This window comes from Nicotiana tomentosiformis, chromosome 9, assembly GCF_000390325.3.
Source record: "Nicotiana tomentosiformis chromosome 9, ASM39032v3, whole genome shotgun sequence".
NCBI lineage: Eukaryota > Viridiplantae > Streptophyta > Magnoliopsida > Solanales > Solanaceae > Nicotiana > Nicotiana tomentosiformis.
The window spans coordinates 105096553-105109807 of record NC_090820.1 but is presented as its reverse complement, the minus strand read 5'-3'; the positions used below and the strand labels follow the sequence as shown (position 1 = coordinate 105109807).

The 13255-nt window shown below is 37.5% G+C and overlaps 3 protein-coding genes across 5 annotated transcripts in view; all 3 read left to right on the top strand.

The window, feature by feature from the left end:
• LOC104105463 (probable LRR receptor-like serine/threonine-protein kinase At3g47570) overlaps nucleotides 1-13255 on the top strand; it is a 131410-nt gene that overhangs the window by 22481 nt on the left and 95674 nt on the right. The window contains exons 1-3 of one of the 3 annotated variants that reach the window (XM_070185839.1): nucleotides 3433-3568; nucleotides 3669-5656; nucleotides 5743-6266. In XM_070185839.1, coding sequence (XP_070041940.1) covers nucleotides 4543-5656; nucleotides 5743-6086 — 1458 coding nt within the window. In that variant the 5' untranslated portion in view covers nucleotides 3433-3568; nucleotides 3669-4542 and the 3' untranslated portion in view covers nucleotides 6087-6266. Of the gene's footprint in view, nucleotides 1-3432; nucleotides 3569-3668; nucleotides 5657-5742; nucleotides 6267-13255 lie in introns of those variants that run through there. The other 2 variants (XM_070185837.1, XM_070185838.1) reach the window with 2 other exon arrangements.
• On the top strand, nucleotides 2210-3551 carry LOC138899314 (receptor-like protein 19). Its single transcript, XM_070185474.1, has 2 exons — nucleotides 2210-3240; nucleotides 3401-3551. Exons 1-2 carry the CDS (start codon nucleotides 2210-2212, stop codon nucleotides 3549-3551), a joined length of 1182 nt encoding a protein of 393 aa, XP_070041575.1.
• On the top strand, nucleotides 3559-4516 carry LOC138899313 (putative receptor-like protein kinase At3g47110). Its single transcript, XM_070185473.1, has 2 exons — nucleotides 3559-3568; nucleotides 3669-4516. Exons 1-2 carry the CDS (start codon nucleotides 3559-3561, stop codon nucleotides 4514-4516), a joined length of 858 nt encoding a protein of 285 aa, XP_070041574.1.

The following is a 13255-nucleotide window of genomic DNA, read 5'->3' as shown; positions in this document are numbered from 1 at the left end:
ATTATTTAAACTATCGCTTAAGAAATTTGTTAAATTTGTTTATGTGAGAATCAGATTCATACCCTATCTATTAGATACTAATTCCACAAGTTCCCACTAATATAACTAGCCCATGAATTGTTATATCTTATCCAATAATGTTAGATGCTGATAGCTGTCTATCTTTTAGTCACCCTCTAAGGGTGGTTAAAAGGGGAGGTATATATAAGAACGAAATTGCTTCACGAATTCCAAAACAAGTTCCTTTAGCTTTTAGAAATTGGATCGTCTTTTACTCTTCTTTCACATTTGCCGCAATTTTCGCAAAGAAAGCATCTAGAAAAATGACATTTATAGTTTACACAAGAAGACTTATTGGTCTATTATTCGTCAACAGTAGTGTCCATACTACGAGCTCAAGCTAAAAAACGTATAAGGTTAAAATGGTCCAAAGACACTATTAACAAGGCATGATATTATTCACTTTGGGTTAAGCCCACATAGTTTTTCCTTATTTTATTGTCTATTAAAAGTATGTAATTAACAACTTGTTTGGATGATTATCAACTATTGTATTGTATCGTATTATATTGTTACTTTAATTTGTTTTGATTGTTAATTATTTTATTGTATCATATCATTAAATCTGTCATTATGTAATGACGAAAAGTGCCCCTTTATGTAACGACCGATTTGTGTGGTTGCATAGTTACCTTTTTTTTTTTCTCATCTTCTCCTTCCTTATTACAAAATAATCCTATTTTATTATTTATTCTATATTCTTATTTAATAATTCTAACTTGTACCTTACTTTTTCTTTGTACTATTGCAGGTTTATTCTTCATATTATTGGTGCATGCCATTATGAAACGTCGACAAACAATACAATCTATCCAAATATTTTAAAAATTAAAATAATATAATATAATATAATACAATACGATATATTATGAAACATTCAAACAAGCTGTAAGAGTGAAATGAAAAGTTTAAATTAAATTATTTTTAAATATAAAAATATGTCATTCTTTTGAAAATACTAAAAATAAGTATGCCACATAAAATGAGATAAAAGGGGTAATGCATAACGAGACTCAAATGTTCAAAGAATGCTACTGCAACTAGGGGCGTTCAAAACCAAACCGAAACCGAAAACCGAACCGAAACCGAAGCTTAATGGCTTATTGATATCGGTTTAATGATTTAACGGACGGGGAACGGATTAAATTTTTTTTATTAACGGCTTATCGGTTTGGGGGCGGATTATTCAATTTTCTTATTGGATAATCTGTTAACCCGTTAAGAATATATATATAAGAAGATTATATATATAATATAATTTATTTTTAAATAATCAAATATATATTAAATAATCAAAGACCCTTCTTCCACTTCCAATACTCTATCTATTACTAATTTATTATTAGATATTTAGTTATAATTTACTATTCAAGTTAGTTACTATTAGATAATTTTGATGTCATGTGTTATACCCAGTGTTCTATTCTATTTCTTCTGATAGTTATAAGTTGTTAATAGGTTCATCTCTGGGAGATGATTCTACTGGGAAATACGCTGGAATGTAGCTCTTTATTTCTTCTATTTAGCTCTCTTCTTAGGTACCATATTCTATAGACTGGAATGTAGTTTGCCGAGCATAGAAATTTTATTTTGAGTTACAGCGGTCAGCAAACAATCCGATAACCGCCCTGATAACCGCCCGATAAGAGCTAAACCGATACCAATCCGCCCGATATCTTATCGGGTGGCTAGCGGATTAATACATTTAAAAGACGATAATCGATAAGCCAAACCGTTAGGAATAAATAACCGCCCAATCCGCCCGATAAGCAGCCCTAACTGCAACATTAACAACCGAATTTGGAAAAACAAAATCGCACATTGAGAGACTAAAAACTTGACTAAACAATAAGAAAGGAGGATAATAAACATATTACGTACGATCAATTAAACTATAATCACGTAAAAACTCGATAGTTATAGCTAGTGTACATAGTTTTAGCACATATAGCTCATTGCTTACTGATATGCCTAATGATTAAAGAAAAGTAAATTTTCCTTTTTCATTAAAAAAGAGATTTAAATGAAAAAAATCTCCTAAAAAGACATTTTAAATATCATGAAGACCAAAAAGCAAGATCTCATGGCTATTTAAAGTCTCAAACAACAACGTTAATAGCCATACCATTTCCTGCAATTTTATGCAATTATGGAGAGAGCATTTACCTCTTTTATCTCAACACTCTTGTTGCTTTACTATGTTATGGCTACTTCAGCCATGACTCATACCAACATTAGCACTGATCAATTAGCTCTTCTTTCTTTAAAATCCCAAATCATTTCAGACCCTTTTCACTTCTTTGATGAAAACTGGTTTTCAACTACTTCTGTTTGCCATTGGGTTGGAGTCATTTGTGGTTCTCGCCATCACAGAGTTAAGTCGTTGAATCTTTCCAACATGGCTCTTATGGGAAGAATTCCACAAGATTTTGGAAACCTCACATTTCTTGTTACTCTTGACTTGGGAAGCAACAATTTCTATGGAAAATTGCCTCAAGAAATGGCACGTTTGAGTCGACTAAGGTTTCTTGATTTAAGTATTAACAACTTCAGCGGGGAGGTTCCTTCTTGGTTTGGGGTTTTAAACCAACTTCAAGTTGTAACTCTTAGGAATAATAGTTTCATTGGATCCATCCCTTCTTCATTTTCTAATCTTTCAAAACTCGAAACTTTGAGTTTGAGATCCAACTCCTTAGTTGGTCAAATCCCAAAAGAGATTGGAAATGTTGAAAATTTGAAGATTTTAGACTTGACCAGAAACAAACTCATAGGTTCTATCCCTGTGTCACTCTCGAATGCCTCAATGTTGGAGACTTTAGCACTCTCTCGCAATTTCCTTCAAGGAAACATCCCAGAAGGGATAGGCAATCTTCACAACTTGAACATTTTGGCGATAGAATTTAATCAGCTTACGGGTTCTATACCATTGTCAGTTTTCAACGTTTTCAGAATTGAAGTCATTGCATTAACAAATAATAGCTTATTAGGAAGTCTTCCCAATGGTTTATGCAGTCGTCTCCCAATACTCAAAGGGCTTTATCTATCCCAAAACAAGCTTCATGGTCAAATGCCTACAAGCTTATCAAATTGTTCAGAACTACAAATGTTGTCTTTATCTGGAAATGAGTTTGATGGAGCAATACATAGTGAAATTGGAAGTCTACGTAATTTGCAGGTCTTGTATCTAGGATCTAACCATTTCACAGGTGTGTTCCTGCTGCATTATCTTTTTAATATTAATAGTATTGTATCTAATTACTTCCACAAAATTTTTATTACACATGAATTGCAGGGATAATTCCACAGGAAATCGGAAATCTTGTTAATTTGGTGGATTTAGGCATGGAGAAAAACCAGATTACCGGATCTGTTCCAATCTCCATATTCAATACCTCCTCATTGCAACTTTTGGCACTATGGAAGAACAATCTCAATGGATCCTTATCACAAGAGATTGGCACCTTAACCAAGCTGCAGGTTCTAGATCTTGAGAAAAATATGTTTACTGGTACGTATTCAAAGTGATAGCAAACAGTACAACTTAAACTAGATTTAACTAACTAGTTAAACTCGTTAGCAATAATCCTTCTTTTGTCATGTGTTGCCAGGTGAAATACCCAAAGAGATAAGCAATCTCGTTGACTTGGAGGAATTAAGTCTAGGGGAAAACAGTTTTAGTGGCTTACTTCAAATGATGATTTTCAACATATCAGGGTTAAGAATTATTAATCTTGCAGACAATGATATATCAGGAACCCTCCCATCAAACATAGGTTCGATCTTACCTAATATTGAACGTCTTTATCTGGGTGAATTGGCCAATCTTGTTGGGACTATTCCTCATTCAATCTCCAATTGTTCAAAACTTACTATTTTAGAGCTTTCTAGCAATAAACTCAGTGGCTTTATTCCCAACTCTCTTGGATGTTTGACTCATCTACAGTACCTAAACTTGCAGGAAAATAATTTAACTTGCGACTCATCTCTAAGCTTCCTCACTTCCTTAACCAATTGTAGAAATTTGACAATTCTTTCTCTAAATTGGAACCCTCTAAATGGCATGCTTCCACTTTCCATAGGTAACCTTTCCACATCTCTTACAATATTTTTGGCAAGTGGTTGCAAATTTAAAGGGAGAATTCCAAATGAAGTTGGGAACTTAAGCAGCTTATTTGACTTTGATATTTCTGGAAATGACTTGGTTGGATCAATTCCCACATCAATTGGCAACTTGAGAAACCTTCAACGCTTGTTCTTGAATGACAACAAACTTACAGGATTTATTGGTGATAACCTCTGTAAATTGCCGCGATTGGGTAGCATACACTTGAGCCAAAATCACCTTTCAGGATCACTTCCTAATTGTTTAGGGAACACTTCCCTTAGGGAGATATGTCTGGGTTCTAATAAATTGAGTTCCAATGTACCAACAAGCTTAGGAACCTTAAGGATCTAATAGTTCTTGACTTATCGTCAAATAACATGGGCGGTTCTTTACCTCCAGAAATTGGAAATCTAAAGGCTTTGATACAGATGGATATGTCAATGAATCAATTTTCAAATAGCATTCCTAGAGAAATCGGAGGCTTGCAAAATCTGGTGAACCTTTCTTTGAGACACAACAAGTTGCACGGATCTATACCTGACTCAATGAGCAATATGGTAGGTTTAGAACTCCTAGACCTTTCTCATAATAATATATCAGGAACCATTCCTAAGTCTTTTGAGAAATTTCAATACCTGAAGTATTTCAATGTCTCTTATAACAAGTTGTATGGTGAAATCCCCTCTGGGGGTCCTTTCAAGAACCTCTCAAGTCAGTTTTTTCTCTTCAACGAAGCTTTATGTGGTTCGAAAGGATTTAGTGTCCCGCCATGCCCCACTTCTTCAAAGCATAGATCAAATAGGAATAGAATGCTACTTCTATTTCTTTCACTGGGAATTGCACTGGTATATGTTCCTATCACTTTTGTGTTTGTATGGATAAGGTATAGAAAAGGGAAAAGAGCTCCTCAACAAACGAATTCATTGTCTATTGCAACAAGAGGAAGAATTTCATATTATGAACTGCTCCAAGCAACTGATGCGCGTAGCGAGAGTAATCTGATTAGTTCTGGGAGTTTTGGCTCTGTCTATAAAGGCATTCTCAGAAGTAGGACTCCTATTGCAGTTAAGGTGTTCAATCTGCAATTGGAAGAGGCATTCAAGAGTTTTGATACAGAATGTGAAGTTTGGTGTAACCTCCGCCATAGGAATCTCATGAAAATCATCACTAGTTGTTCCAACCTTGATTTTAAGGCTTTAGTACTAGAGTACATGCCCAATGGAAGCCTCGATAAGTGGTTGTATTCACACAACTACTTCTTAGACATCAAGCAGAGACTGAACATAATGATAGACGTGGCATGTGCATTGGAATATCTCCACCATGAGTGCTCCTCGCCCGTGATTCATTGTGATCTGAAGCCTAGTAACGTCTTGTTGGATGAGAATATGGTAGCCCACCTTAGCGACTTTGGTATTTCAAAACTGCTTGGTGAGGATGAGAGTGATTTATACACTAAAACCTTAGCAACATTGGGTTATATTGCACCAGGTGCGTTTTTTTATGCTTTGAACGTTGATTTCCTTTACTTTTTCCACCAATATAAATGTTAACATTTTTAATTTGTTTGAGAGTAGAGTATGGACTGGATGGATTGGTGTCAACAAAATGTGATGTCTATAGTTACGGGATCATGTTGATGGAAACGTTTACAAGGAGAAAGCCTAATGATGAAATGTTCGAGGGAAATATTAGTTTGAAGCAATGGGTGAGTTATTCACTCCCAGAGGCAATAGTAAATGTTGTAGATGCCAACTTAGTAACACCACAGGATAATCACTTAAACAAGAAGCTAGATTGTGTGGCATCGATCATGAAAGTGGCACTAGATTGCTGTGTTGAATCTCCTGCAAGAAGGATCAACATGAAAAGTGTCATGGGGATGCTACAGAAGATCAAGATTCAATTTCTTGCATGTTGAGCATGTTCTTGGAAACTCTTGATCCAAATCACTTGTTTGTTGCATATGTTTTAGTACTTGAGTTACGTTGTGCAAGATTCTGTTTTAGCTTTGCAATAAATCTTACTAATATTGTAAAACGGTGGAACACAATCCACAAAGGGAAATAATTATATAATAATATCAATCTAAACCAAATAATTGGAAACTGACGACGTTAGTGATATAAACCAGTATGGAACAAACCAACCATTTGAATATTACTATGATTACCATTAAATACAAGAACAAATAATTTAGTTATAGAAAGATATATTTGATCAACTTAGTGGCCATAATATATATTGTCTAATCAAATTAATACTCTAATGAAGCAGAAAATCAGCCACCAAACTTCAACCAATAAGACTAGAAAAATATTAGCTCCCTCAAAAGTTCAAAAAGAACAAAGATGAAGATTTATATAAAGGCAGCCCGATGCAGAAAGTATCCCACGTTCACGTAGAGTTCGGGAAGGGCCGCATCCAAGGGTGTGATGTAGGCAGTTTACCCTGATGCAAGCATTAATGATGATTCCACGGCTCAAACCCGTGACCTATAGGTCACACGGAAACAACTTGACCGTTGCTCAAAGGCTCCCCTTTAAAAAAAAGAAGATTTATGTTAGAAAAAAAAAACTGCAGTAAAGAAAATAAATGCAGCATCAATTTTTATTTTTTATTTTCTTTACCTCTAAGATTTAATTTCTTGATTTTCCACTTCTGCTGCAAACAGTCCTGCCATGTCCGAACTATATCTTTTAAAGAAGGCTTTAAGCCTTGATCACAGAACTTCCTATATTCTGCAGTATTTTCACGACCCGAAATTTTTACCTTCGGAACCATGATGGGGCCTAATATTTCTCTTGATAGGCAAGCCAACGTTAGAACAATTCATCTGTTTTTTACAATTCAAATTAAATGATAATAGAGAAGCTGAAATAACTGTAATAATCTGAAATATAGTGCGGAAAAATCATAACAACTGAAATATCTAATACAACCCTGAACCTGGTGTCACAAGTGCACGAGATATTAGAATAATACAAATAATGGTCTTAATAAAACATAAAGTTGTTTGAGGGAAGATACACAGCTAATAAAAAGGACAAGGGACTCTAGGAGCTGCGGACACTAAGCAGTTGTACCTCAAGTCTCCACAAGGCTAGCCAACCCGAGCACGCTAATGATCGCCGCTGGGACCGACTCCAAAATCTGAACAAGAAGTGCAGAGTGTAGTATGAGTACAACCGACCCCATGTACTCTGTAAGTGCCGAGCCTAACCTCGACGAAGTAGTGATGAGGCTAAGGCGGGTAACTTACACTATAACCTGTAAGCAATATAAAATAAAGACAGGAAAGAAAAATACAGAGCGAAATAAGACAGTTAACTGAAGAAAATAGCTAAATCTTCGAAGAAAACCAGTGACGATCAGAATTACCAATCCTTAGAGTTTCGTACTAAAAATACCAAAAACCAACACAGCACAAGGAAATAGAGACACATAGATTGTTACGGCGCGCAACCCGATCCCGCCGTACAACTCAATTCTCCCTTATTTCACCGTAACAATATCAATAATCATAAATAAATATATATTGCGGTGCGCAACCCTACCCCACCATATAAGAAAATCAATATCATAATTCACCCTTATTTCACCGTATCAATCCACCCTTATTTCACCTGTTGCGGCATGCAACCCGATCCCACCATATCAGTACAAATTTACCTTTATTCTACCATATCAATCCACCCTTATTTTACCTGTTATAGTGTACAACCCGATCCTACTATATCACTATCAAATATTCAATGAGTACAATCAAATCAATAACTCAAATCACAAGAACCTCTACGATTGATGAATATGAAGCTGAATCAGAAAGGAAGCCTCGTACCAACTTGGGAATTCACATATGTAATATTACACGGCAAGACAAGTCCAGTAGATGACAGTTAAAAGGTGCAAGTAGGTCAATTAAGGAAAATAGCAGCGAGCCATGAAAAACATGGAAAGGTCTAACATCCTTAACACGAGAAACAATTATTAACAAGTAGAAAATAAAGCATGGGAGGCAATTAAGCACATAACAATTAAGGCATGGAAGGAAATAACTAAGAAAAAGCAAAACATCAGGGAAACAAGTAATTCGACGGTGTATATGCACTCGTCACCTAGCATATACGCTGCAATACATGAATTTCACATAGCACATAGTCCGAGGGTTCCTAGTTCCCTCAAATCAAGGTTAAACTCAATACTTACCTCGCTCCAAAACCTACTCAAAGCTCAACCTCGGCTTTGGCTTTCGAATAAGCCTCCGAACCAATCAAATCTAGAAATTTAACATCCAAATGATTCAAAATAAGTCTTAGGACTACCCACAAATGAAAGAGGTTCAAATTAGGTCATTATTAAAAAAATCAACAAAACTCAACTCCCGGGCTTGCTTGGTCCAAACCCAAAATTCGGACCAAAAACTGATTACCCATTCACTCCGAGCCCGGTTATATAATTTGTTTTGCAATTTGACCTCAATTTGAGTTCTAAATTCCAATTTTATAAAAATTCCTAATGCTACCCAAATCCCCATTCTACCATAAAAATCCTAGCCTTTAGGTTGAAATCTTATGAAAAGTAATGGGTAATTGAAAGAAAGTAGGTTAGAATCACTTAACAATGAATTGGGGAAGAAAAGTTCTTGGAAAAATCGCCTCTAAGGTTTCAATGGTTGAAAATTTGAAAGAATGTGGAAAATCCCGTCTAACTCAGATTTTGACCAGGCGCAGATATCGCAATTGCGACCTGGGGTTCTCAAGCAAATGCGAATAATCCTTCGCAAATGCGAAGTCTTCACATTCCTGTTGCCTTCGCAAATGCGACCCTAGATCTTGCAAATGCGAAAGCCAATGCCCTAGCCCGTGCTCGAAAATGCGAAGTCTTCTTCGCAAATGTGAGACTTGCATTTGCAAGCCAGACCTAGCAAATGCAAAGTATGAAGACCTGATGTACCAACATTCCTTAAAGTTCAAAAATCACTCCGTAGCATATCCTAAACTCACCCGAGCCCTCGGGGCTCCAAACCAAATATGCACACAAGTCCAAAAATATCATACGAACTCGCTCGCACGATCAAATCACCAAAATAACATCTAGAACTACGAATTAGATACCAAATAAAATGAAATTTTCAATGAAACTTAAGAATTTCTATTTTAACAGTCGGACTTCCGAATCATGTCAAACCAACCCCGTTTTTCACCAAATTTTCCAGGCAAGTCATAAATATAGTAATGAATCTATACCAAGCTCTGGAACTAAAATCCGGACCGGTAGAAATAAAGTCAAACCTTAGTCAAATCTTTAAACTCTTTAAACCTTTAAACTTTAAATTTTGACAAAAAATGATAACTCGAGCTAGGGACCTCCGAAGTTGATTCCGGGCATACGGTCAGGTCCCAAATCACGATACGGACCCACCGGGATTGTCAAAACATGGATCCGGGTCAATTTTTTTTTCAAAATGTTGACCGAAGTCAACTAAAATAGACTTTTAAGGCACACCATTTTTATCAAGTTTTAACATAAAAGCCTTCCGAAAAAGACACGGACTGCGCACACAAATTGAGGAAGGCTAAAATGAGATATATGAGGTTTCGAAACACCTAATTAAGGTTAAATACTCTAGATGTCCTATTGGAACATCACATTCTCCACCTCTAAAACAGTCGTTCGTCCTCGAACGAACATAGAAAAGTACTTGGACTGTAAAAAGGTGTGGATATCTACTCCGCATGTCTGACTCGGACTCCCAAGTAGCTACCTCGACTGGCCGACCTCTCCACTACACTTGAACTGAAGGATAACTCTTTAACCTCAATTGTCGAACCTGGCGGGCTAGAATAGCCACCGACTCCTCCTCATAAGTCAAATCCTTGTCCAACTGGACTGAGCTAAAATCTAACAGATGGGACGGATCACCGTGATACTTCCGGAGCATAGACACATGGAACACTGGATGGACCGCTGATAAACTAGGTGGCAATGCGATCCTGTAAGCCACCTCGCCCACTCTCTCAAGAATCTAAAAGGGTCTGATATACCTAGGGATTAAATTGCCCTTCTTTTCGAACCTCATCAGACCCTTCATGGGTGAAACCCGAAGAACAACCCTCTCTCCGACCATGAATGCAACATCACGAACTCTACGGTCGGCATAACTCTTCTGTCTAGACTAAGCTGTGCGAAGTCGAGCTTGAATAATCTTGACCTTATCCAAGGCATGATGTACCAAATCTGTACCCAATAACCGAGCCTCACTCGGCTCGAACCACCCAACTGGTGAACGGCACCGCCTCCCATATAATACCTCATAAGGAGCCATCTGAATGCTCGACTAGTAGTTATTATTGTAGGAAAACTCCGCAAGTGGAAATAACTGATCCCAAGAACCCCCAAAATCTATAACACAAGGACAGAGCATATCCTTCAATATCTGAAAAGTGCGTTGATTGTCCGTCCATCTGAGGATGAAATGTTGTGCTCAACTCAACCTGCATGCCCAACTCACATTGTACGGCCCTCCAAAAATGCAAGGTAATTAAAGCATACCAGATATGAATGAGTGCAAGGAATGAGTGATCAACAATTGCTAGGCGTGTGGGCTGATGAGTCACCAAGAGATTTCAATTTTTGTGTTGTGTATGTGCTCAGAGAGGGAAAATTGTAATAGTATCCCTAGTCCTCTTATTTATACTCATCGATTTTCTATGGGAAGAAGGAGCGAGTGCGGCCGCACAATTCCAGTTGCGGTCTGTACTCTGTTACCTTGTGAGCTTAAGGTGTCATTTTGTCTGCGGTCTGCAGGATTTTGTGTGCGGCCACATATGTGAAGTGTGGTCCGCACATCTCTCGTTGCGGCCGCAGATCGACCATTTTTTTGACAGACGAACTTCAGAGAGTTGTCATTTTCCATCTTCCATTTGTGCGGTCCACAAGTTAATTGTGCGGACATAGAGCACTTGTTGTTGCAGCAACCATAATTGTGTGGTCCACACAATGCAACTGCGGTCCGCAATTCTTACAACACTTAACTAGTTTTTTATCCATAATTCCTGTAAGGCATACTCATCCCTTCATCACACTTCAAATCAAGTTAACACAAAAGTAACACCTAACTACAAAAGAAACAAAAAAAAGAAGGAAAAAGAAACATGGGTTGCCTCCCAAGAAGCGCCTGATTTAACGTCGCGGCACGATGCAGAATACCATCAATTGAAATGAATGACCGCCATGACATGGCTATCTCCAACTTTTCCCAAATAGTGCTTCACTCGGTGACCATTGACTCAGAATATCTCATTGTTTTTGTTCTTCAAATCCAATGCACCAAAAGGTGTTACACCTACAAATTCAAAATTGCCACTCCATTTAGACTTTAACTTCTCGGGAAACATCCTCAACCGCGAGTTAAATAATAACACAAGATCACCCACCTTGAAATCTTTGTTCCAAATGTATTTGTCATGAATATATTTCATCTTTTCTTTGTAAAATAATGAACTTGCATAAGCATAATACAGGAACTCATCCAATTCATTCAAATATGCAACCCTAAAGTATGCGGCTACATCCCAATCAAGATTCAGCTTCTTTAGAGCCCATATGGCTTTGTGCTCAAGTTATACTGGAAGATGACAAGCTTTTTCGAACACTAACCTGTATGGAAATATTTCGATAGGCATTTTGTAAGCCGTCCGATAAGACCATAATGCATCATCAAGGTTCTTAGACCAATCCGTCCGGTTAGCATTCACTGTATTGGACTTCCACTTGACCACTAGATTGTGGATTATAGGGAGTCGTGACTTTATGAGTAACACCATACTTGGTAAGTAAGGTGTCGAAAGCCTTGTTGCAAAAATGTGACCCCCATCGCTTATGATAGCCTGCGGCGTACCAAATCGTGTGAAAATATTCTTCTTCAAGAACGCCACCACACTTCTCGCCTCATTATTGGGTAGAGCAATTGCCTCAACACATTTGGACACATAATCAACCGCGACCAAGATGTAGGTATTTCCACAAGAACTCACAAAAGAACTCATGAAGTCAATACCCCACACATCAAAAATATCAATCTCTAAAATGGTAGTGAGAGGCATTTCATTTTTCTTTGAGATTCCACCGGCCCGATGACATTCATTACACCTTTTCACTAAATCACTTGCATCCTTGTAGAAAGTGGGCAAATAAAAACCACAACTAAGCACTTTGGTTTCCGTTCTAGCTCAACCATGATGACCACCATAAGGCAAAGAATAACAAGACCTAAGAATTTCACCTTACTCTTCTTCTGGTACACATTTTCTCATTACCCCATCCGTACAAATCCAGAAAAGGTATGGTTCATCCCAATAATAATCTTGACAATTCCGTTTGAGATTCTTCCTCTAGTTTAAAGAAAACTCATCCGGGATGATACCACATACAAGGAAATTTTCTAGATCCGCGAACCATGGAACCTCTTTCATTGAAATAGCCAATAGTTGCTCAACGGGGTAGGAGTCATTGATTTAAAGGCCATCATGCGGCCTCCCCTCCTCTTCGAAATGAGACAAGTGGTCCGCCACTTGATTTTCACTCCCTTTTCTATCTTGGATGTCAATATCAAACTCTTGCAACAAAATCACCCATATCATCAATAAAACTTTAAAATCTTCCTTGCTCATAAGATAATGAAGTGCCACATGATTCGTGTGGACAATGGACTTTGCACCCATCAAGTACGGGCATAACTTCTTAATTGCAAACATAATAACAAGGAGTTCTTTCTCCGTAACGCTATAGTTGACTTGGGAACTATTCATGGTCTTACTGGCAAAGTAGACCAGGTGAAAAATCTTGTTGATACGTTGCCCCAAAACATCCCCTACCACTACGTCACTTGCATCGCACATGAGCTCAAAAGGGACACTCCAATTTGGAGCGGTGATGATGGGAGTAGTTGTCAGCTTGATCTTTAACAATTCAAAATCTCTCATATAATCATCATTGAAGTTAAACTTAGCATCCTTTTCTAGAAGCTTGCACAACGGGTTCACCAACTTAGAAAACTCTTTGATGAAGCGTCGGTAAAAGCCCGTG

Coding starts and splice junctions, on each gene's coding strand:
- LOC138899314 (XM_070185474.1), top strand. CDS start 2,210: ATGGAGAGAGCATTTACCTCTTTTATCTCAACACTCTTGTTGCTTTAC. Junction 3,241..3,400: donor CTACGTAATTTGCAGGTCTT/GTATCTAGGATC, acceptor TGGTGGATTTAG/GCATGGAGAAAAACCAGATT.